At 45.3% G+C, this 25,939-nt stretch overlaps 1 protein-coding gene across 4 annotated transcripts in view; it reads left to right on the forward strand.

Annotated features, from left to right (window-relative positions):
* The window catches only part of PLEKHO1 (pleckstrin homology domain containing O1), a 36,791-nt gene extending 11,835 nt beyond the window's left edge, over positions 1 to 24,956 (forward strand). The window contains exons 3-8 of one of the 4 annotated variants that reach the window (XR_012652265.1): positions 1,983 to 2,123; positions 3,593 to 3,697; positions 5,903 to 6,004; positions 6,523 to 7,289; positions 7,370 to 7,984; positions 24,448 to 24,956. Coding sequence is in view for 2 of the 4 variants with exons in the window: in XM_075040813.1 (XP_074896914.1) it covers positions 1,983 to 2,123; positions 3,593 to 3,697; positions 5,903 to 6,004; positions 6,523 to 7,287 (1,113 nt within the window). In the remaining 2 variants the exon portion in view is untranslated. Of the gene's footprint in view, positions 1 to 1,982; positions 2,124 to 3,592; positions 3,698 to 5,902; positions 6,005 to 6,522; positions 8,633 to 13,069; positions 16,875 to 24,447 lie in introns of those variants that run through there. The other 3 variants (XR_012652264.1, XM_075040813.1, XM_075040814.1) reach the window with 3 other exon arrangements.
* Positions 24,957 to 25,939: the final 983 nt, after the last annotated feature.

Consider the following 25,939-nt stretch of genomic DNA (forward strand, 5'->3'; position numbering starts at 1 on the left):
TGGGGAGGATATGTAGATAGGCCTTATCTGTGAGATACATTTCCATATCTGTTCATAATAGCCCATGCACAGTGGCTGTTATAAGCAGAAATAAGCAGTAGCTTCTGGGGCTTCAAGAATAGCTGTGTACTGTGTCTGCCTCCTACTTCTTGAAGACAAACTCAGGGGATAGAAGGAAAAAGGATAGATGGGGAACTGCAGTCATTATGCAAGGCCAGACGGTCAGTTTATCTGCGTCTCTGGTTAGGAAGCTGGTTACAGCATTTTAGTCAGCCTCTTTGTTGAACTTCTATTGAAAAAAACATGGGGAATTCCTTCAGTGCCTCCCAAAACTAGGGAGGAAACATATTAAATGGGTGGAGTCCTTTCAAGAAATCCAAGAGCTAAGACCTCATGACTGTCTGCCTTTCTGCCACCTGAGTTACTCGAACTCCACTGCAGATCCCAGCCTGTAATGACCCTGGCTGGAGTCGGATTAAGCAGATTGACATGGATTTGAGCCTGCTACAGTTCTGTCCTTAGCGGACACGCAAAACCAAGTTCTTTCCCATCCCAGTTACCTACATTCCTTATGTTTACTGTGGAAAGAGTAGAGCTGCCCTGTTGTAGACGTGGGATGTGAGGATAGTGCATTAAAGAGAGCAGTGAAAAGGAAGGCCATACAAAACTAAAGGGGGCCAGGCAGAAGACAGGCTGCGCATTCACTTCTTTGCTCCAAGTATCCTCTGAGCAGTGGCACCTTCACGCCAGGGGCCTGTCTGTCATGGGACAGCGTCAAGAACCCTGGCTTCCTCCCCAGCTCAGCCACACAGCCTTTGTGACCCTGTGCAAGTCACATCTTTAAAGGTCTGCAATATTTATCTATAGCTGCGTGCCTGTCATACCGTGGCTGATACAGAAAGTGTTGGGGAATGGATGTGGAAGAAATGAGATCTTGTAGAAGCTACAAAGTGGCCACTCGATGGCTCTCTAAAGGACAATGAAGAAATGCTTCTGTCAGTGACGGCCAAGCCCGAGCACTCTCTTCCTTCTTGAAACCTTCCACAAATCCCCTGACTGCCAAAGGTCTCTGGAGACCTGGCCAGCCACCCACCAGTGAAAGCCTGGCAAGCAGCTGCTGAAACAAACTCCACGATCTGGGCAGTCACTGGTGCCTGGATGAGTTCTGCCCATGGCCCCTTCACAAGGGATGAGGCTCAGCAGCAGGGGAGAGCAGCACACGCATCGTGTCGGTAATCTGGGACTGGATGTGCTTTATCCACCCCCCAAATCAGCTGTCAGCACAGGTTTCAGTAATATCACCAGGGTAAAAATAGGAAGTGCTAATCTTTATCCCTCAAACTTTTGTTATGCTCTCTCCAGAAAAGCAACAAGCGCTAATATGATAGCCCCTTTTAATCAGCAGATGAAAGTACACCTCCTCCCAGCATCTCCTGCCTCTGCATGAACCTCCTCCTAGCAGACAGGGTCCTCTCCTTGCTGCTGGAGTAAATCCTGTTCATTTTGAGGGTCCACGAGCATAAGAACTGTGTCTGATCACACCTGCATATCAGTTCAGCCTAGCACCAGTAACTTTGGGGGTGGGAGAGGCAGTTAAGTCCCAAAGGAATCTGTAGCAAAGCAGGAATTAACCTAGGAGACTGTGATTTTCAAGTTATCCTAATAAATATGTCCCCCTCATTCCAGAAGAGACTCAAGTCAAAACTATCATGTTGAAAATCTCTGCTTCTCCCCCCCAAAACCAAGTGTAGCACTCCCCAGCTAATAGTGCCATTACTGCATTTGTGTCTTAAGGTGGAAAACTCTTGCACAATGTTTCAGTGACCACCTAACACACCAGAGGCTCCAGCACACATTCTGTACATTGAAACACCCTGTGCACACAGCAGCTCAGCAAGACACCCCGCTGGCTTGGAGCAGCAGCCCTGTTACTACTGCCTCTCTGACATCTGCAAGGCTGTAATTTTATTTTTGTTTTGCAGGTAAAAGATGAAAAAAACATACAGGAAATGTTTGACCTGAGTGATTATGAGAAATGTGAAGAGCTCAGGAAGTCCAAAAGCAGAAGCAAAAAGAACCACAGCAAATTTACCCTCGCCCACTCCAGACAGCCTGGAAACACGGTACGCTTTGCTCTCAAGCACACGGTCAGCCCAAGAAAGCCATTAGCTCTTGGTGCAGGCCAGGCTGCCTCTCAGTTGCCTGCTCCAGGCCTGAGGTTTGACACAGTAATTGGGGGGTGAAACTGGATAGCCTGAGTTGTGTAGCAGTCCAGATCATGTCTCGTGGTTTAAAATATATGAATGGCCATTTACCACATCAGGACCGATAGCAACAGTGGCATATGGAAAGAGAAGCAGCGTTTCTGCTGGGAGAGGACTCAGGCCTCTGGTGTACTAAGCAAATATGACCAAGCACTTAGCTCTGGATCCATTTACCTGAGAGTATTCTGACTTTGGCAAAGGAAGGTATCAGAACATTTGCCAGGAGCAAGGACAAAGCCATTTTACTGCTGCCACTTGTGGCAGTTGTGGTTTAGCTGACTGCACTTGTTTATTCACAGGAGGAGACAGGGAAGGGAGGGGTGCTGATGGTCCCTGGGTTTGCTGCCCAGATTTGGGCAGCATCAAAAGAACTGCACGGGAATTTGTCCCAGGAGTACTTTCTGCCCAGAGGAAAGCTAACGAGTGCCAGAATGGGGGCACTGCTACCTAGGAGCAGGACTTCCCACAAGGTCTCAGTTGCCACTGCAAAAAGAGAGCCAGTCTCCAACTACAAGCTGTCTCTGGCACGCACCCACCCACAGCCACACATGTGATCTGGATTTACACTACTCATTCTGACTTGTTTCAGTAGACCAAGCTTGCCCGCCCCGCACTTTGATAAGGATTGTATAACACCATGAAATGCGAAAAGGGAAGGGAAAATGGAAAGCGGCTGCACTGTCCCCAAGCGCCCTGAGCAATGGAGAGAATTGAACAAAATGCTGTGAAGGCTAAAACTCATTTCTACTGAGTATCTAACTTAAAAAAAACCCTAAGGATCCTACATCCCCTGTACATGCTGTATTTTCAGAACTGCTCTGCCCTCAGTGTGCATCTGACATATCAAAGTATGGAAAATCAGGTTCCTTCTGTGGGTACCTACTGTAGCTGCTTGTCTAACAGACTCTGTCAAAATCTGAGGTGGCAACAGATAAATCGCATGTGAGCAGCAGACGCACAGAAAGGCTGCATCATCGTTTGATGAGGGCAAAATCTAGGATGGTGTGTGGGAGGGCAAAGAGGGGGAAGGAAGAACTGCAGCCACGAGGGAAGTAAATATGGTACACAGCTTTTGGTTTGAAAAGCTGGGTACTGTAAGGAATCATGGTCTGCTTTGCAAAGGGCTGCCAAGAAGCAGAGAGGCCAGGTGCAGTGTGTGGCAGACCAGTGCCATTTTGCAGGACTGGAGGATCAGGTCTGCTTTGCATTTTCCCACTAAGGCAAGCCAGCTGTAAAGGCCATGTAGCTTTTCTGTGGGCAGGGACAGCGTGAAAGCATCTCTGTATGAGTTTAGTCACTGGCACTGACCTGAATTCCCTCTTTTGTAGGCACCAAATCTGATCTTCCTGGCTGTGAGTCCAGAAGAGAAAGAGTCCTGGATTAATGCCCTCAACTCTGCAATCACACGTGCTAAAAACCGCATCTTAGATGAGGTAAGCAGGACTCTGAGGGCTGGACCCAGGCTCCATTGTCTCAACTTTAATCTTGGATGAAGATTTTAGACTGCGGGAGACAGCAGCAGCCGCCCCTATCCTCTCCATTTACTATTTAAAAGGAGTGCAAAGCCATTGGTTTTTTATGAACTGCACTCAAACACAGCCACTAACACTTATAGAGTGAGCTCTTCCGAAGGTCTGGGAAAGTTTGGTCCTCCCAGCCTTGGGATTAATATGTAGCACCGATGCAAAGTCATGGCAGAGGGCAGCTGCCAAGGCTCTGTGCCCTCCCGGCACACCTGGCCCCAGTGAGATGCCTCCACTTTGGAGCCCAGCCTTTCCTCACACAGGGATGGTGGGACTATGTTTGGAATGGTTTCCCAGGGCTTTAGAGAGTCTTTCCTCCCATCCACTGCTCCTGAGTGAACGTGCAGTGTGCTCATGTTTGCAAAGGAGCTTTAAGTAGTAGAACTGAATTAAGGAATTAACTGAAACCCAATATAGTCTTATGCTATCTTCAGAGCACCCTAATAGCATGGCACCATCTGTCAACCCACCTCAGTCCATCTTCATCCCGCCTACCCCTCCCCTCTCAATCACCATCTCCCAGAGACAGGCCCATTTCCTCTCTTTTGGCTAAGGAAGGGGACTTACTAGGCATTTAAACTTTGCAGATCCTTTCCTACTGTTCAAGAATCAAACCAGGAATGTTTAATCCTGCCTTCTCAGCACTGTGTGGCATATATATTTCTGTCAAGACAAGTCAAGCTCTCCATTTAGTGGAAAAAGAAGGGACAACCAGAGAGATGAGGCATCAGTGCACTGTGGGACAGCGATAGGAGGACCCTGGAACAGTATAGCCCTGCCTACTTGAGAACACACTAGCATAGCTCCTACCACTTCCAAAGTGGCAGCATTATTGCTGCATGAAACTCCCAAAGTAACTACCACAATTATGCAAAGCAGGTTCTACTAGAAAAAAAAAACAAAGCAACATCAATTCAGCCTCCTCCTGGAGACAAAGTGTACGCTTCAAACCACAGCTGAGCTGACAGAGACCAGGTTTAGATCAGTATGAGCATTCCCACATAGTTTATTCCAGTGTGAATGACAACTACCTTGAGAAGGCTGTGCCCCTCACTACCAGGGCTGCAGTTTGAAAGAGCATTTCAATGCTGTCTCACATTAATGCTTCATGACAATTATTCTTCAGTTTAGATCTGTCTCAGATCTATCTCATCCACATTCAGCTTACCGCAATACAGGCAGCCCACAGCTGTGATGCTGTTTGTTCTCTTGGATGGCAACACAAAACCCTGTAGTGAAGGAAAACAAAGGTCAGACCATAGGAAAAGCTGTAGAGCAGAAAGCAGCATAGCAAACAATGATATAGATTGCTTCAAGGAAAGTCTGTCACTGAAATCTTTACAAACAGATTCAACAGATAATTGTCAGGAATGACTTAAGTAGATCTGATCCCATCAAGGCACAGAGGGGAGAGACTAGGGAAACACCCCAAGACTCTTCTAAGGCTGGATTCCCACACCCCATTCCTTGTTGGCTCTACCTGCAAATCACCTCTGTGCAACTTTGTAAGCACATAGATCAGCAAGTCCCACCTACAAGTCCTGGACCAGTGATGGCCCTTGGGACCAGTACATGCAGGCAGGTTTTACAAACCTATCAGTTCTGTGTGTGTCTGAGCACACTCCCTAGGAAGGGTGTTACAGACTGTAGCCACCCAGTAACACCAGGTGATCAGGCTGCGCTCCCAGACGCAATCCTGGCACAGCTCGGCAGCCAGAGGAGTCCAGCAAGTTAGCACATCAGGAATGCACTGCCTTTCTCATTCCAGCTGGGCACTAGGTTTGGTTCAGGTGGTGATCACAGCTTTCCTCCTGTTCATCAAACATTTGTGCTACAGAATTGCAAAATCTGTGTTTGAGGTCAGGATTCACTGTTTGCAACCCAAGCTTCTGCCTGCTGAGCCCTCCAGCCTGACAGCCTTTAGGGAAGGATCCTGGCCCAGAGGTATGTGGGAGAAGTTCATCCTCAGCATATGGCCAGGTCACAAGAGAAAGGGAATCCTGGAGGAATAAATGATCTGCCCCAGTGCATCTGGCTAATTACAGCTACAGAAACTAGGAATGGCTTGTATTTCCTGTGCTCCCAGACGTTCTCTAGCCTTTGTCACCATTTTAGGTTACTGTCGAAGAGGACAGCTACCTCGCCCACCCAACACGTGACAGAGCAAAAATACAGCACTCCCGACGCCCTCCAACACGGGGACATTTGATGGCTGTGGTACGTATAACAAATTCCATACACCTGCATAGGTAAAGTTCCCTTGTAACTATTTCATTTACAAGTAGATACAAGTTCTGGCCTGAACTGAAAATTGTCGTAAGACCCAGGGCTGTCCTGGGTGATCAGATCTAGTCCTCCATTCCAGTAGACTGTTGCATTGTGCAAACCCTTTTGCAAAGTGGTAGCTTGCCTTCACTGATGCCCGTTTTCCTGATGCTGAAAATGAAATGCTCCTTCAAGTTCCTGATGGAGAATAGCCACACAGCTGGGGAACTCAGTCATGGATTAGCATAGATGGCTTGTCCAAGGCTGTTCAGCTGATCCACATCTCAGCTAGAACCACAAACCCAGCATATCTGTGCCTCTGTCACTAGGTCATGCTTGCTAGTATTCGTGGTCCATCTTCGGATCCCAGCGCAGGTGATGCATATCTCAGGTATAAGAGACACTCAGAAGTAGTGTGCAGCCATGCCTGTTCCTGTGACAACACAGCTCTTCTTTGTCTGCTTGTTCAGGCATCTACCTCAACCTCTGATGGCATGTTGACACTCGACCTGATCCAGGAGGAAGACGCCTCTCCAGAGGATCACAGCACCTGCGAAGAAAGTTTCCGGGTGGATCTGGATAAGTCAGTGGCACATCTTACTGCTGGACGGCGCCGGTCGGATTCAGAGAATGTCAAGTCATTGGAGAAAGGCCGGACAGGGAGTCTCCCGAGACGGGAGGTGACCTCATGGGACAGATCGGGGCAGCGCAATGACTCCTTTGACAAAGGGACCATGTACACACCACAGGTCCCCAAAAAGCTCTCGCACTCAGAAAAGAATAAATGTGCCTCCATGGAAGAAATTCTGTCTCGGCGGGACTCTTCCACGCACCGGGCGGTGCTGAGGAGGGGGCTGGAGGCTCAGTTTGCCTCAGCAGAACCAGAGCAGCTGTCCCGGATACAAGAACTGGTTGCACTGAAACTGGAAAAAACTCAGGAACTGCTGACAGAGGTGAAGGGCTACGGGGAAGGCAAGAGAAAGACCAAGGATTCCAACACCAGCACCACCACCACCACCTCTTCTTCCTCATCATCTTCCAAGTCGGACTCTGAAAGGATCCTGCAGGAATCTGAGAGGTTGCTGGGGGAGGCTTCCTCCACCTGGAGCCAAGCCAAGAGGGTGTTGCAGGAGATCAAAGAGTTGAGGGACCTGTACAAACAGTTTGAATTGCAGCAGTCGGACTCAAAACCCAAACAGAGCTCACAGTCTCAGTACAGGAAGAGCATGATGTGAAGGCAAGCCTTGGGACTGGGAGGGAGGGACAGGGGAGGGCGGCCATTTGGTCTTTTTTTTTAATTATTATTATTATTTACAGTGTTCGAAAGAGTGAAAAGGTGCCTGTTCTCACCCAAGTTTGCTTCTCAAAGCTTGAACCCTTCCTTTCCTCCATCACATCCCCTGACGAAACAACCCTGCGTTCCAATAAATTCAGTTACAGTTTATACCTCCTTTTTTAAAGAGCACCCTTTGCACCACGGGCCCCCAACTTCTGTCACGCTTGGAGGACGGAAGAAAGCACCAGTTCCTAGTAAATGCCCCTGCATGCCTGGAGCAGCACATGCATAACAATGGGGACAGATGCTCTTGCGCTGTATAAGCCCTGGCTTTGCTGCTCTAACGTCTGAGCTGTATCCTGCATTACAGCTCCTTGACCAAGAGTCTCGTCTTGTTCCCTGACTGTCCTCTTGGAAATAAATGACAAAAAAAGGTCCGTCCCAGCCAATGCTTGGAAGTCCCCATTAACCAGGAACTATCTTGAAGATGCTTGGAAGTTCAGGCTGACCTCAAGTTTTAAGCGAGTCATGAGAGGCACTCGCTGGACTGCAGCTAGTGAGGTTCTGTCCTGGCACAGGTCTCTTTTGTGAACTCCTGGGGTCAGCAGCTGTTATTCTTGTGGTACATATACAGCCCTCCAGAAGGAGGACTACAGGTATGCAATCTGTGTTCAAACTAATCCTGTCTGTCCATTGATGCTTTACAGAACCCCCTTGGCCCCGTGCAATGAGAGTTAGCAGCTCTATGTCTTCCTTTCTGTGCAAATAGAGGATCAAAGCCTTGAATCTAACAGACAGCCTAGATGGGTTGTTTGGGGGGGATTGTTTTCTGGCTTTTCCATTTTCATTTCATTTTTTTTTTTCCTTTTCTTTGAGCTGAGGGGAAATGGAAAAATCAGGGTTGTGTACAGGCGGCAGCCGGCAACCAAGAGCCAGAAGTAGTTTTGGTAGGTTTGATTCTGTTCTCTCATGCATGCACAGGCTCGGTTTCTGCCAGTCAGACTGCAACAGATAGTCCTTGTTGCTCCCCTAAGATCAGAATCAGACCTACTGAAATGAAAGCTGAGCCTGTAAGAGAGCTCAAATACCCTCATCTTGGTGATGCCAAGCACTTTGCTAAATAGGTGGCTCAGTTTTCATTCCTTTAAGCAGACAGACAAGAAAGGAGGATGTTAAGATGTCTCACAGGGCTTAAAGTACACCAATGTGGTAACATCCAACTGTTACTTTTTTTAAAAAAGTAAACCTAATTCCCTTACCTACATTGCAAATAATCCATGAAAATATTAAAACCAACAGAGTTATTTCCTGGTTGCAGTTGGTGTTGTCTATTTTCTTTTAATGGTTGAATTCCCTTGGAAAGGAGATTGGTTACTTTCACTTGTGTCTGGTCAGCTTTACTATGCAGGTTCATGTTGCTGATGTATAGTTGCCAGCACTGCAAAGAAAGCATTTCTGCTTTTTTAAATTAGTCCTTCTCCCACTTTCCTGTTAGAATTACTGGTAGAATTATTACTGTTCCTATTATTTACAAACTTCAGATCTGGCCCTTGCAACAATCTTTCACATGTTCCTGACTCTAGCACAGCTCATTGCCCACTCTTAAAGGACAGTTTTGAAAAGGCATCACTCTTTCACCTAAGCTCTTGTCACACAGCTGCATGCTACAGCTGTCCAGGGGTATACATGTCACGCTTCCAGCATTTTTGCTCTTTTCAATTTTTTTTCTCACCTTTTCTATCACTTGAAGGATCTGTTTGGATGCATCAGAGGAAAAAACATAATCTCTAAAAGAGATTAAAAAAAAGAATGCATGTCAGCCACTCTGATAAAACCCTCCCATTCAGCTCTTTGATTGAGAGAAGAAAAATATGCAAATATTTTCCAGATGTGACATTCAGCATTAAAATTAGCCTTGTTTTCAAAATAAGAAAGCTAGTCTAAAAACCTGGAGGTTTGAATTGCACTCAGTTGGGATGGATGTGTGTTGTGACTGGCCTACTGGACTGATGTTAAATGTAAGCATGAAAATACACTTGATCCTGACTGTACAGGGGTCATGAAGCACTCTCAAGTCTTTCTTAAGCAACAAGGTACTATAAAAATTGGCTGATTAACAGGGTCAAAACAGTGCTGGAAGCAAGGCTGAAACATTAAGCAGTCACCCAAAACAGGTGACATTTTTTGTTAGACAGGTAACTAAGGGCATCTTCATTTCACTCCTGCCTCCCCAAGATTATGGCATTGAATCACATCTGATAAGACCTAGAGGTCTGGACACAGCGTTGCCATCTTCAGGTCTCTGCTGTCCACCGAAAAGGGAAGCATTACACACTTGTCAGAGTTGGGCAGAAATACAGGACCATTTCTGCTCCTCAGTCCAACTTGTGCAAGCCTTTCAATTTTGTAACTAGAACAAGATTTGGAGGAAATTATGGAGCTGACTTAGGAAGTTAGGAAGAAACTACTTCCAACCTGGGAAGAATTGCAGTTCTCATCCTGCCAAAACCCAGGAGGCAATTTCCTAGCTCCAGTCTGAAAACCTAAAGGCCAAGTTCAACGCAGCTCTAGGTGCAGCATTTCCATTTGGACAGCGGAGTTCTGCCTGGGTACTGAGCCACGGCACAACAGTAGGAGTGGTAGCTTTTCTGCTCCCAGTGCTAGGTTCTTGCCCTAGAAGATGTCCAGCTCTCACACTGTTAGTGTCTTACCCCAGGCTCTTCTCCTCCACTCTGCAGGGAACAGAGTGCATCAGGCTAGCACAAGTACGACATGATTTAGGACAATTTTTCAAACTGTAGAATACAAGGTCCCAGATGTGGTCAATACGTCGGCTTCTCCCTCCCTGCTCTCCACCTCAGCTCATGACTGCTGAGTAGGATCTTGTGAAGATTTACTCTTTCTAAAATTGATGGGAAACTTTCTTTCAGAATATGTTCCCTGTTAGAAAGCATCATTCCTGGTGGGGCCCAGGGAAAAGGAATAACTTAGGAGGAAAAAAACCATGAGTTTTCAGAGTAGAAAAGTATATTTTTCACTTGGGAATATTTTTGTATTATACCAAATGTGAATTTTTCCTTAAAAATCTCTCCAAGTCAAAATAAAACATTTTGTTTTACCAACTTCCCCCCTTCAAGAAGCCTGACACTTTTTTCCACAGGCAATTTTTACATTGTTTTCATTCAAAACAAAATTAAACTCAAATTGTGGAATTCTTCATGAGGCAGAAATGCCAGGCTCCAACCGGGTCTGATTACCAAGCTGTGAAAACTTCAAGCCTGGGCTCAGCCTCTGTGCTGCCGAGCATTGTGTATGACTAGGTCATGGCTAAGAGACCCAGTCACGCACCAGAGCCAGAGCAAAGGGTTCTGTGTATTATTAGATGCTTCACAAGAATATCTATAAACTCATTCCTACATTAGGAGCCTCTGACTCTAGACATTGCACAAATTGAAAGGATCAAAATATCTCTCTCCCCTTCTCCCACATGGGCTATAATTCTGCCCTCTTTTTATTCTTTTTTTATTTATTTTAAATTTTGCAAAGTTCTCCCCTCTGTCAATCCTCTGGGATTAGAGACAAAAAGCCAATTATGAGCAAGAATGGCATGTGTATGGAACACATGCCAGTCACGTTAGTGCTGCTGTTTCTTTCCTTCTTGAGCACAGCTTCCTGAGTGGAGAATTGACAGGGAAGCTGTGGCTGGGCCTGCCGGAGGGGAACCTTCCTGAGGGCAGGGAGCAGTGGGCTGAGCCTGTTTCCTCCCACCCAGCGGGTGTAGTTCATTGACAGATCACAGTAAGCGACAGTTTATTTAGCCATACAAACGGCTAAGGAAAGCACTGAACACACAGCAACTCTCACCCTTATTTTCTCTAACTGAACCACATTCGAAAGGACCAAATAGAAATTCTGCTTTTTTCATAAAAACCCTACAAACTGCAATAATAAAAATGACTCAGCCGCAATTGCAGTGATTCTCTGTAGTCTCTTCTCAGCACGCCTACGCCAAGGAAGCCATTCATGCGAGGGAGGGTGGGCTGCAGTGGGAACCTCCCTCCAGCCCAGCTTGCTAGTGCCCTGGGTGGTCCTTGCACCAGGGGATGGGGAGGAATTTATGATGCTGCAATAAAAAGGGATCTTCTTTGTGAATGGATTTGCAGTCCATGTACTGTAACACCCCTAAGTCATCGAAGGAAGGGAATTGTCCTTGAATTGCCACTGGAACCTTTGAAAAGGATTCCAGCAGATTGTTTGGAGACTTGTGGGGATTCAGGGGCCTGCTTGAGTTTTATCATGCAAGCCACTCAAATGGAAAACATGCTTGAACGCTGAAGTGCTTCACAACAGCCAAGAATGAGGGTTTGCTGTTCTCTAAGGCTCATCCAGTGGCTGCCTCCTCCCCATTGCCTCAGACATAATTCAGATGATCCCAAGGCAGCAGTTCACCCTCACTTCCACCACAGCCCAGAAAATCAAGCACAGAAAATTCGAGCTTCAGTCCAGCAGGCCTACGGGAAGACTGCACTTGCAACCTGAGACAACCTCCCAGTCATCTCTAAGACATTAAGCTCAAGTGCTGCAGTGGTAATTTCAGCTTCCAAACTCTCTGGGACCATTGCTATTCTCTTCAAAAAGCCCCTCAGAATTGCTTTGGGCACTGGGCAGCAATTTTTCAGGAAGATCAGAATAAAACAAAGAGGAAAATGGAAGTTTCTTTATACCTGGTCTCTACACAACAGGATGAAGGACAGAGTCCACCTGGAAGCTGAGAGGTTTTGTATTTTGCTTTCATGCTTGTTTGGTGCTTAAACTTCTCCCTCCTGTCTCCTTTCCTCTTGCTGCACCGGCCCCAGCCTCTCCACAGAGGAAGTGTCTCCATGAATGGCTGTGTCTGCCTGCACCCATGGGCACCCTTCACCTGGCTGTACTGTGGCACTCTGCAGGTGTCTATGCCAAAAATAAATCAGTAGGCATGGTGGCTCAGCAGGCACACCTTATGCCAGCATGTGCCTGGGATGCTTCACAGCATAGCAAGGAAAAATTTGCAAGGGAAACAAGCAGTGTCAAATGTGAGAAAATAATTTTTATAAAAGCAGTTCAAGAATTTGAAGAGCAAGATCCCTTTCTGCTTCATGCACTGCATGCCTGAGCCTGGAGGGAATCTCAAACCTGAAGAAAGCCTGTCCTCCAAGGACTGCACTTGACACAACCCCACGAAGGGCAGGCAGATAGATGGCCCTTGCCACACTGAGCGCAGCACTGCAGCAGCCACGGGAGCTGTCAGGCTAGGTCTCAAGGGAACAAACATCTGTGATAGGGAGGGGGGTCAGGGCTTACCAACCATGACTATTTGCAGCACCCATGTTTGGTATCATTTAAAGGACGAGAATTAAAAGCCTCAATTCTCTGTATATTGAAGAGCTGACATATAAATCAGAGCAAGCTGAATGCCTGAAGTAGTTGGTGCAAGAACAGCTATAAATGTAAAATAGGAATTGGTATCATAGAAGTGCTGACTGTGGTTTGACTTCTCTGTGTGCCTGGGGGAGGTGGGGGCTGCGCTGTCTGCCTAAAACAGAAGTCAGGGATTAAGGTGTTGAGCTGTGTAGAGAATTGAAACTCCCTTTCACAAAGGAAATTTCCAGACTGCTTTTATTCCAGAAAATTATTCCCAACTTCTCCTTCAGAGACATTTCCAAAAGCCTTTCATTTTGATTTCTGACTTTCTTCCCTTTCAGCTGTCATCCACAGCATTATTCAAACGTTTACAAAGGAAAACATTAACAATGAAATGGCAAATCCACTTGGAGCACTGAGCACTTCATCGCTCTCAGAACTGCTCCCTTCTTCCTCCTCAGTCTTCCCCTGTGAAATCCACCAGCTGAGCAGCACATCTGGGTCTCGGAGGAACCCTGGATTCTTGTGGAACTGGTCCCCTGAACCACCTCCCAGGGGCTTCAATGAAAAGGAAGACCATTGCCTGTTTGCTCCTCTCCTTCACATTCTCCAGCATTTCTATCTCAGTTTGCATTTGCAGTTCAGCAGTTCCCAGTTTCCAAAGCTGCTCCAGTCTCTCTCTGCTCAGAAGGGTGACGGGAGAGCAGAAACTGTGTGATTAACCAGTGGCTCTCACTGCGTGTTAACTGCAAGATGCTTGTCAAGGTCAGGTTTCATTGAACACCCTTACGACCCCTACACACATACATACACACAAGACCTTACCCTGGTCTCATCACTGAGATATCTGTCTGGCATCAGACAAGCAGACAGAGAGCAAGGTTATGCTGTGCAGAGAGATCACCAGGTCCCAAAGGCAGGGTGGTCACACATACTGCTCCGCAGCCCAACACACTGCTGGGTTAGGCAGCTCCCAGGCCCAGGGCAGTTTAAAGACATGTGGGGCTAGTTTAAAGAAACAGCTGGAGCACCAGATACACTAGTTGGGACAGAGCCACAGGATCTTCACTACCTGCCAGTTCAGAGTGCACCTAGATGACAAAAGCTGGACATCCCTTGCATCAATGCTGTCACTGTGTCCAGTGTTAGAGTGCAGTGTCTAGAGGAAGAGTGGGGGATTCTTTAGTTGAGTAACAACTTCATTTTGGCTTTGTGCCTGAGGGTTTCACTTAGCACAGAGCACAGTACAGAGTGGAAGCTGTTTCCTGAAGCACCCCTGCCACATACTTGTTTCTCAGGTGTTAAAACTTTGAGCAGTATTTAAGACTTTTGCTAAATCCCCCTCCCCAAATCCTTCTTTCTGCACAGCTGTAATGTACTAAGGAACCTGCCCTTGATCCGGCTGTGGAATATTTTTAAATTTAAAATTTAAAAGCTTGTACCTGCTTACCTGCTTTTTCAATGGGAAACAACTTTCCTTGACTCCATTGTAGGGAAACAGTTCACAGCTCCCCTGCCCCTCCAAAAAAATGACAGAAAGCCCCCTTAAAGAAATCTTTCTCCCAATTTATAAGTGGCAGAGATTCACCGAAGGACAGGGGACCACAGCCCCTAATTAGAGACTCTCAGCAGAGCTCTGCTCACAGGGATTTGCATCACAAGCTCCCTGCTGCCTGCTTACACACCATCCAGCCCTGCAGGGAGGAGTGTGCCAATACCAAGCAGGCAGTAAACAAGGTGTCAGCCTTCCTCCCCCTCTCCCCCAGGGCCCTGTCAGATTGTTTCAGCCACATACTCCTAGAAAACTTGAAGGCTACTTCTTTCTGTGAATTTCACCTCACCTGCACAGCTGGGCCCTGAGAGCAGAAGACATTATCCATCCAACCCACCTGCCCCTCCCTACCCACCAAACTGGCACTGCATTTCAATCGGCAAAGCTGGGAAGAAGCCTAGGGCCCCCTATCCTCCCCTCAGAATAAATAATTAATGGTTTCCAGAGGACCGGGAGATATTTGTATCTGAGCTGCAAGAACCCATAGTGAACAAAAGGTGCTGGGAAGAACCAAACAGTGACTGATGTAAATGGAGCAAAGCTGGGGGTGACTGGGTGAGAAAAGAGAGGGTTTAGAGACTATTACATGAGTCTAAAAAACAAGCAGGCAACACCCCAGAGAAGTGTGCTCTAGGAGACTGCTGAGCTTGTTGAAGGAGTGCATGTACTGGTTGAAGGAAGGATGGGAGAGGGAAGGGAGGAATGCTGTTCCTGCCATCATTACATCTCTTTTCTGTTAAAGAAACCAAGTGGAGTGCAGGAGGAGCAGAAAAGCCAGCTGCAGGCTGAGAGGCCACTCCAAGCACCCTGGGGTCTGTGCATGGATCAGTTAAGTTCAGGGTGCTCCTGCTCCATGAAGCTCCCAGGCTCTTTCCTCCTTCACTGATACGATAGCTCTGAGCATATGCTTCAGCATTTGACTGAATCTGGCTCCACTAGCAGAGCCTGTAGATTTGTTCTCCATGCTGCAACAGGGTGGGTGTGATGCTGAAGTATTGTGTCACAGCCCAGCCCATCCAATAACCCAGGCCAATTCCTGGCCTTCTGGCAAAAGCAAAGGATCTCAGGGACTCAAGAGTTTTAGTTATTTGCTGGAAGGTTTGTTTGGTCTTTAAGTACAGCAGTGCAGGCAGATTAGGGACATGTTGATCTGCCAACCCAGTCCTCATCAAAACACCAAAAGCTACAGCTTGTAAGAAGAAGCTTGTCTGCTAGGCCAGATAATTAACAGCCACAAATGGCCCTCAGTTGCACCAACTTCCACAGAGCTGCATTAACTTATATCAACTATGAAACTTGTAGGAATATGTGCATGAGGACCTGATCCACACAACTGGCAAGGACTGATGCTGGGATCAGGCAGTTGTATACAGGAGACATCTGAAGGATGCTATGACACTTTGAATCCATGCCGAGAAGCTTGATAGGCTGTACCAGCGCTGCCCACCTGCTTGCAAATCCCTGCTGTGCAGGGCGGTTGAGCTCATTGACACAAGTGTTCCATCTCCCATTTTACTTGGAAATCCAAAGATCCTCTACACTTAGCTTTGATTCATCACCCAGCAAAGACCAGCTCCAGGAGCAACGGATCAGAACTTCAAAGCACAAGGAAGCACAGATATGCAAGAATCATCCAAAATCCATTTAATCAGAATTCCCTGAAATTAACCTTTATGTATGCTTTGCTGTGTGAGAAAGGAACATTCTCCTCTTTCACTTTTCTGTATCCAATAATTGAAGGAATCGAATAATTTTCAAACCAAGACAGTGAGTGAATGGAGATCTGACCCTGAGCTTCATGAATACTCATGCCTAGCGAGCCACATGGGGTTTATCCCCTAACGAGTCACGGCTCAGAGCAAAACAAGAGTTTTCAGAAAAGCTAGAAGGGAATGTAAGGGCTTGGGTCCCTCCGTTCTCCAAGAATGCCTAAATGGTTTAGGAGTACAAACATCACTGAAAGTCAGGTCAGTCAGGAAAGGATTCATTTTGCCTACCTTTAGTCATTTAGCTTCCTTCCACAGGAATGGTATCTCCAGCAGATCTAAACTAATTTAGGTGCTTATCTTGGGATGAATAAGTCACCTTCTACAGGTATTGATTTCTTTCTATTAACTGTACACAAGCCCAAATGGTTAAAGTTGAAGGAGAGGATTCTTGCCCATAAGCAAAACATCATGTCATGTCTCTAACTCATTTAAACTCCTTGGAAAGCCTTGGTTTCCACATATATTCTACAAAGGGGCTTTGAAGGTGCTATTTTTTGCTGCAACTGCTCAAAAGAATATTTACAAACATGATACTGATTTTAATGTTGCTTGATCTATCAATTCTTTTCCTCTTTGACTTGTATTTCAGGTTCCCCTTTCCTCTTCTTAAAAAGATGATTTGGGAGGGGGGGAATGGAATGGCGTGTTGCTTTTGGAAAAAGATCTGCACTGATTTTTATGTAAATTAAACCTTCCATATGTACAGACTCTGGGCCATTGTTCCAGTCTGCTGCAGCTCTGTTTATTTTGATTGATTTTAAGGATGTGATGAAAAGAATTTTTTTAAATTAAAGGAAAATTAAGGGAAAAAAAAAAAGAGAAGTCTTTCTTAATGGGTTTTGCATAACTAGAATCAAGTGATGATTCCGGGACTAATGTCAAGCACTTTTTCATGCTGATGAACTGGATTGCTCCACAAAAAGTCTTTTGCAATGGAAGGGCTATCTATGCTCCTGACCCAGTGAGATGGATGGTAGCAGTACAAACCAGTGTGTGTCACTGTTTACACAAGGTAAGGGCAGTGATCAGCATCCTCTGTTAATGCTGCAACAGCATTGCCAGCAAACTCAAGCAAGTCACCTCCTTATAGTTTTATTAAAGCAGTGGTTAAGGTGGGAAAGGCATTTAGTTTCAATTTTAAAAGTACTGAACCACTTGAAAATCATGTGTGACCTCTTGCAACCCAGGTAGCACCAACAAGATGCGGGTCTCCCCAGTGACTCTCCTCATATTTCAGAAAGCCTATTGCAGTGCTACTCTGAGTTGAAGCCTTTAAAAAAGCCAGCACAAGCTCTGTTTCATGCTGAAAACCTGCAGAACAGCTGAAAGGTCACAAACAACAGCTGGCAATGCTGTGGTACCTGGTACGCCCAAGCTAACCTGCCCAGCCTTTCAGACAGGATTCAGGAAGTCCCTGAAGTTTCTAAGAAGGACCATGTTTTGGGGATGGGGAGAAGAGAGGCGGATGACAAGGGAGGTTACCAGAGAGCAGGCAACAGCTAACAGCTCAGCTGGGACTCGAGTATTTCCTGCCTAAACCTTTGCCATTAACTGAAAGCTGGCTTAGGCTGGAAGAAGGGAGCAAGTTCCTGTTGCTTCCAGGTTACTGTCAAAGCCTCCTCTAATGAGGAGTAAGGAGGGAGAGCTCTTAGCCTGGGTAAATTTAGGACTCGCTGTAGTTGAGGGAAGGCCGGCCACAGAACCAGAGTTCTCTGCCATGGTGAGGTCCAGTCTCCACCACATCAGCTGCCTTTCCCCCAGGCCCTCACTCACTCCTTAGCAGAGAAAATGGGGCTACATTTTTATCCAGCACCTACTGCAGCAGCACAGGCCCATAGGGAGTGGGCACTAGGCATGCCTGTTCACTCATGCATTAACTCTCTGCAGCCTGTTTATTTCACACAGACTACCAGAGAGTCATCAGATCCTACAGTACCACTGGCTTCATCTTTTACACCACAAGCTCAAGCCCTGGACACTTTACAGCTCTTAGAATTACAGTTCCCTCCTACAGGCTTCCTTAAAATATGCAATAACATACTGCACCCAGCAGAATGAGAATCAAGGCAATTTTTTCCTTCTTTTACCACTATGACCTACCTCAGTGTCTGCTCTCACCAGATCAGTGTCACAGAGGTATCTAATGCTACCAAAAAGACCCCTCTTCAGGCTCACAGAGCGTTTAAATAACACTCAGACATGTCCTGGCAAGGCTGGCTGGTAGCAGAGAGGGCAGCAACGCCGGAGGGGCAGGACAGCAGGCCAGAGGCACCACAAACTCATCGACAGCACAACTCACACCCAGGTGTCACCATACGGCTGTGAGCCAAGTGCTCTGCCTCTATTTGCCAGATATTTTCACTCACCAATTCCAGTATCAGATTTAATAACTTGGGCTTGAATCTGAACTTTGTGCCTTAGCATAATTCTGTGGGAGAATATTTCTATTTCCCTTTACTGGTGTCAATAAAATCACTCCATCTGTTGGTAACGAAGGACAAGGTTTGTTCTCTGTGACCTCTTCAACAGTAACTGGTAGTTTGCAGAAAGAAAGTGTACAGGCTATTTTTACAATAACAGTGATCCAAGCAGAGATAGGAAGAACAGTTTGGAAAAATAGATCTGTAATACACAAAAATGCATTAAACTCTTCCATGGTTTCCACAATTTCTAGGCTTGCTTTTAAAGGCTAAGAAATGTCCTATTTCTTGGTTCATATTTCAATAACCTCACCTGCATATGCCAAGTCTTACAGACTGGTTTCAAAAAATCACTCTCTTAAAAATCAGATGGAGAATAAAAACATTCAACAGCTGTAGGAGTTGGCCTATAGGATTTCCACCCCCACTGATGAATTTGCAAACCCTACTCTCAGTTTATAAATCTGAGCCTAGTTTTATTAACCCTGCTGCAGATTTACAGTTCCTATTAAAGATTTACAAATCACACCAATCTACCCCAAAGGAAAAGTCCTGATTTATAAACCCACATGTTCTGCTTAGGCAACAAGGCCATGTCACGATAAATAACCAGCTGTATAAACTTGTTCCCATTTTTTTTTATCTCAGACACGCTCAGTCTGAGCTGTCTGTTGTGATCATGCAGAGTGTGATGAAAAAGGAGGTCTCCACAGGGAATTTTTCTCCCCAGAGAAGTCCAAATATTGCAAAAATATTTGATAGATAGACAGATACATACATATACATGTACGTAGATCTATTCACTACTCTCAGTGTCACACCATGGCCTCTACTCACTTCTTATGTAGCTGATACACCTGGTCAGCCTGAGCGGCGAGACACCAACAGCAATTTTGGCACCTGGGGTGGCGGCAGGAATCACACTCCACAACACAAACTGCTAGACCCTTTTGCAATACACACTATCTGTGGGCCAAAACTAACCGCAGAACAAATGAGTCTGCAACAGGTCTGTTGCCATTCAGTTGCCAGCTGCACAAAAAAGCTGCCTGATGCTTTGTGACAGGAAAACCTTAAAAAGTGTTGTGTTCGGGACTCATTTGGATAAGCCCTCAGAAATTCAAAAATTGTTCCAAGATATTTCAGAAGTCTGAAAAACAGGCTGGACACATTTCCCTGTGCTTCCTGCATCCAGATAGTCTGGAAAGACCTGAAGAAACAGCTTGCTCGTTTTCCAAGGCTCTGTGTTGAGTCTTGTGCAGAACTTAGAAAAGCAGAAGCAGTAACCTGAAAAATAACTGACAACTGCTTCTGCTGGACTAGTGAAGCAATAGAAATTACAAACCCTCTGAGATGAAGATATAGGCTTCAAGGAAGAGCTTTAAAGAGTCAATACAGAATTCTTTTTGCCTGCTGTTGTCTCTAGCTTTTCGGGAATCTCATTTAGTTGCATGACTCCAGGAGCCTGACAATTTAAGAAAAACACCAAAAATGAAGGTTGTTGGCAAAGTGGAATATTGTTGCAACCACTTTTCTCCAGTTTCTAATCTTCATGTCTGACTACTCTTTTTTTTTTTCTGAATCCCACTCCTCAAACCTCTGCTTTCCCTCCTCTTGCCCTATAATCGCTTAGTTTCCCAAAGTATCTGTTTGTGGACATTTATTCTGGTCTTTACTTCCAAGATAATCTCACCATTCCAGTATGAGCCTCAGCTCCCCTTCCTGTCCTCGTTCTTGCATCTGATCACCTCTCCTTACCCCTTGCTTGTTTTTTCCACCTCTGTTTCTCTGCTCCCTCCCTGCCAGCCCCTTAGATGGTCCCCTGCCTTTGACGGCATTTCCAAAGACACTGGCATGTTGCAATGAACCCTAATGGAGCTTCAAAGCCAAAGAGAGCACAGACATTGCTTTGTGCGTCGCACACCATTTTTGTGGGTCTATCCATGCGGGAGTAACACTGCACAAAGAGGGCATGCTTGGCCAACAGAAGAGCAACAAGTCTGCCATTCCCAGAAAGGGCTGGCTGTATTGTCCAGTGTGTCAATTATGTCAGCTCTGGAGACAAAAATTGTATCATTATAAGAATAAAGAGCACCCTGGCAGAGTAGCAGAGAAAAGAACAATTTTGAAGCCTGCTAATGGCCAAGAAATCTTGCTTATGCACGACTCTGCACAACTGTGCCTTGAAAACACATGCAAGATGGGGGGAAGGGGGGTTGAGAAGTGGTATTTCTCATTACACTTCAGGGAGATCAGATCGGGCCCTGGATTCTTAGTTAAGATGTAGGCAAAGAGTCTCCTATAAAAATAGCTGCGATTTGCTTGACAAATGCCAATGAGCGTGAGTGTGGTTTTGCTTTGCTTGTCAGCTGTCACTCTGCAGGCAGTAAGCTCGCCTTCCTTCACCCTCTCTGCCTGCTTCTCCTTCTCCATCTCCGCTGCCTGCTCCCTCTCCACAGCCAATCCCCGGCACGCTCCAGCTCCCAGCCAAATAAGGAGAAGCAGCGCAAGAAACCCCGGGTGCGTGCAGGCACCCATGCACCCACCCAGCTGAGCAGCTGAGCCAAAGTGGCTTTTTTTGGTTCTTTCCCCCTCCCTGGCTCAAAGACAGGCAAACCCCCTTCTCCTTCCCTCTTCTGCCTTTCTGAAGAAATAACGGAGACACACCTGGGAAATGCCTGGGGTATTATGGGTACACAATGGTCTGGGAAAAGAGGTTTGAAAAACAAACAATAAACCCATCACAACAACAGAGGGCCATGCATCAGCCTGCAGCTGAACTGATTTGGAAAATAGGCACCGAGAGAAGCTGTCACAGTGCACAGCAAACCTGCCCACAGGAGCACATTTCAGGGTGCAAAGGGTGCCCGGCTCTGCAGATCAGCACCACTGGGGCTGCTGTGTCTGCAGCAAGGGGGAGTTGTAGGGTGTCCTTAAGTTTTACGCATTGCATGTTTCGAGGAAAATCAAATTTTAATCACAAAACTAGTGGCTCATTTGTGAATCCTTAAAGATATTTCATTAACCAGCCCCCTCTCACACCGAGAATCAGCCTGCCTCCTCTACCAGCCTTGCCCTACTCTCTGAAGTCTGTTGCATTTAAAGCTGTAAAGCAAGTCAGTTTTAGCAGCAACCATCTCCTCTGGTCCCACAGCAAGTCTGGAGCGAGGAGCCCTTGTTTGCTGGCAAGGAGCAGTATACAAGGATCTGCTGCTCAGCATCAGATGATGCCCTTCTAGCTTTTAAAAAGGCATTTCAAAGCAGAGACCCAGGCAGAATGGGGGAGAACAGCAAGGTATGAAATTGGATTTTCAGCCTTGCAGTGCTTAGATCAGCAGTGAGTGGAAACTAGCTTCATCTTGTGACTGGTTCAGCCGTCAACAAAGCCAGGGAGGGGGGAGATATGAATTGAAGATTTTCCACAAATGCTTTTGATGAAAACAATGACAAAATGTATATTTTCAGTTGATTTTTCCACAGAAAAAGTTGGGCCTTCTGTCAAATGAGGCAAACCCAAAATATTTCAGTTTTTAAATTCTGCTGCGGTGCCTCAAGGGAGTTGTAGTTAACTTGCTTTGCACTCCCCTCTTGGGCTGGGCGTCCCATGCAGTCACCATCCCTCACACTGCATTGTCATGGGCCTTTTTTGGAGATGGGAAGACAGCCTTATAGCTGTGGCCCATAGAACATTTTCACACTGTCCTAATTTTTCTTGAGAAAAACAAAACAGCATATCTGAAAGTCTTACAGTGGTTTTTCTATCAGGATCCTCTTCTAGCACATGCATGACCTTCTCTTTCCACTTAGCAAGACTGGAGGGATGGAAGAAATGTGGCCCCCCAAAGTAAGAAATCATAACAGTTATGGTGAAAACTGTTGACAGCCCGCTGGTCTCTGAGTGTTGAGGAGACGGGGCCCCTTGCAGTCCTGTATCTCTGGTCTTTAATAGTCATTTAGCTGAGGATAAATGAACCATGAGGCAATCTGGTTATACACATTGGCAACTGTGTGGCACACGCAACCTGGACTTTCAGCACCAGGAGCAGAAGCTGCTGTGGTTATCATAGACCCCAGGCAGATTAGGCACCTAGTAGCCTTGCCCCAAAAATTTTAGGTGGGGGGGAGAATGAGGAACGTGACAATCTTGCTTGTGCTATGGATGTTGAGAATGTCTGGCCACCATTTTGGTGACACCTCTGTGGTAGCTGCCACCTTGTTTGACACTGATGATCAAACACACGATCTCCACTGCTGAAGCCACTGTTTCTTAGCTGGTGCCGTAACAGACTTTTACCCTCTGTGGAATTAAGTCTGTCCCATGTCTTATTTTCATAGGTTGTTTACGCCCTTCAGAATCAGTAACTCAAAGCAAGCATAACAGGCCAGATAAAGACAGCAGCTGCAAAATTTCTGAATTACTGCAAGGCCTCTTTAAAGCAGAAGATGACTATTAGGAGGCTTTTGGTGGCTATAAATAGAATTTACACACACTCGGAGGCAACTTTTACACTGCTGGAGTGAGGTAAAGGGCTTTGATATAAATAAGAAATTGGCCTGCGGTGTTTAAATAGCAGCGGTCCACATCCTGGAATTATATCTTACAAAAACAGTTCACAGTAATAAAATTATGGTGGATAAAGTCATATTTCTCCAGCAGTTTCCAGTCTTTAAGCTTTCCACTGTATTAAGGGCAAAAAAAAGAAAAGCCCCCAAACCCCAGAACAGAGCATAAACAATTGTGACTCATGCCAGAGGGTTCTCAGTCTGGTGAGGTGGGTGTATAAATACAGTTTTCTGATACAGCCGATAATTCCTGCTGTGCAGAAGTATTTCTTGGAGTTACTGATGAAGGAAACTGCCAAAGGTGTTGTTGCTTTTTTTCTCTAATAAGGCAAATGCCTTAAAAAGATAAGGTGAGATCTATTTCTGGAGGTCTGCAGAAGGTGGAAAGCTGTAGGCCCTCTGATATCCCAACTATGATGGTAAAATATGGTTGAATAATATGTTCAGCATACACTTAGAATAAAATCAGTGGGATTCAAATGCACTCCATTATGTTATCAGAGCTGGGTGAATTATTTCCTGGACACTTGTATCAGCAGCTGTAGATGAATACACAGTCACTTAGGCCGGGGAGCAGAGGGTGGCCTGGAGCTACAATGAAGCTTGTTTGCACGACTGTGTGCCTTATCAATTTTATCCCCCATGGGGCAATTAGTTTGATGTGGACCATTGAGCTTTTGAAATAAAATGTTCCTCTGGAGAAGCCCATCTTTCCATTGATCATAGAGGGACTGTTGATAACTAGGTTACTAACATTGAGATCCTGCAAATTACCTGCTATGGGAAAGTGCCAGGGATTTACTGCCTGTTGAGTGCATGTAAATGGGCAGCTATCTGCTGTGGAGAAAAGCTCTCGACAGAACAGAATGCACTTATACCGAACTCACTTATCATAACACTCCATTTTTCGGTTAATTTTTTTGAAAATCTTGGACTGCTTCAAAAACTGCAGTGTATTGAGAAGGCAGTTTTATTTCTGCAAATTTCCTGCTTCAAGGGAAGTTGCTCTATAGGAAAACCTACTTAAGCATATAGGAGTATATTTATCTTGAATCCCTCAAGTCTTTATGCTTTGTTATTGAGAATTGTCTCTTACTAATGGAAAGCACGGTGCTTCTATCCTTGGAGTACTGGAGTATTGAAATCCTTTTCCAAGTCCCAAGAGTGAGAGGAAAAAATAGAAAATAGTTTGACCTACATCCACAAGAATAATTATTGACTTAACAAGTTCCAACCAGTTTTTCAAATTAAAGCTCAGCAAGAACAGACCCACTTCCCTAAAAAAAAAAAAAAAGAAAAAAAGGAAAAAAATCAGTCTTATTATATGTCAGATGTACATGTGTGCAGTGATCATATGTAAATGTATCCCTGGAATATGCATGTATGACTATTTGTGCATGCTTGTATCTCTTTAGGAAGGAATTCTTTTTTGTGAGATGTTGTACAGTGCCTTGCAGTGTGGGTCTCCGATCTTTGACCAGCAATTTCTGCACGCTCTCTGTCCAGGAAGATGTATGGCAGGATATGTACAGCCAGGCAGGCTACAGTCCTTCTTTGGAACCTATGTGAGCAGTGCTGGGAACACAACTGTGAACCATTAACATAAACTGCCCGAGAAGAGCTCGTTTAGCACTTCCCTCTTGTGAGCATATGGACCAATGGAACCAGAAATCCAGCAGCTGTGGATTCAAGAGTTTCAGGATTATACTTACAAACAATCAGCATCAGAGACACTTGTGCCTGGAATTAACATCTAAGGAAGAAAGAAGGAAAGGCCTTCAAATATCAATACTTAAGACTGGAATTAAAAAGAAAGTAGCAAGGAAAAGCTGAAAAAGTAATGATTAGCATTTGTGCTCAGGGAACTCTTTCTTATATTCTACCAGAAACTCTCAATGACATCAACATCTCCATTGGTGTCCTGAGTCCACAGAAATCTACTGTTTTGAAGGTACTTTCTCTTTAAAGCTCCTTTTTGACTTCCAAGATTCTACTTGATCCCAAATCAAGACATGGGACTATGATACAAAATATTGTTAATGATAGACCTGATCCTGCCTTAGGCCAGACAGATGGATTGGATGATTTATTAAGGCCAATTCCTAATTTTGATTCTGTAATGAATTAATTGTAACTGATTTTTAATAATAATCCCAGTTAATCAATATATAGAGGGCTTTTGTTCCTAAACCCTAACCTTGCACAGGCATTTTTATCCCTAATCTTTCACCTCAGGAAAAAGATATCATACAGACACTGATTCAGGGAAACTTCCCTGTTCAACACAATATTGAAACAGATGCTTAATTCATCATGGGCTTAAGTGCTTTCCTGAATTAGGGCTACCGAGAAGGAAACAGTATCATACACAAAGCAGAACTATTTAATCTCCTGATTATTTTGCCATTACTGGGCTCAGTTTTTAGTTTTTAGTAGTGAGCTGGGGTGTTTCATTACATCACAGGTGATTGACAGTGGCAGCGATTGGGTTAGGACACACATTTTTACTAATATTTTTATGTGCAAACGCAGGCAAATTAATTTCTCCATCTAGGAACAATGCTGCACAGTCCCATTTATTTTTATACAGTGTTTGCCATGCAAAAGAAAGAGAGCAGAGACAGAACTTTATACAGCAGCTCACAGTCAAGACAGACAGCAGTTAAGTGATGACATGTGTCCATACAGAACAACTATTGTAAACAGCTATTACTGAGTGTCCGGGAAAGGAATTACACAAAAGCTAAGAGAACCACTGATCATTTTAAATCCACTCTCTAAAAAAATAGTGCAGTGCTCAGAAAAGGTTTTTGAATGATAATGAGAATTTACTCTAAGATTCTACTGTAACAATTCTGGGGTATGAAGTGAGGATGACTTATGTAATGTCACTAAAATTAATGGCAA

The sequence above is a fragment of the Buteo buteo genome, chromosome 11 (assembly GCF_964188355.1).
Source record: "Buteo buteo chromosome 11, bButBut1.hap1.1, whole genome shotgun sequence".
Lineage (NCBI taxonomy): Eukaryota > Metazoa > Chordata > Aves > Accipitriformes > Accipitridae > Buteo > Buteo buteo.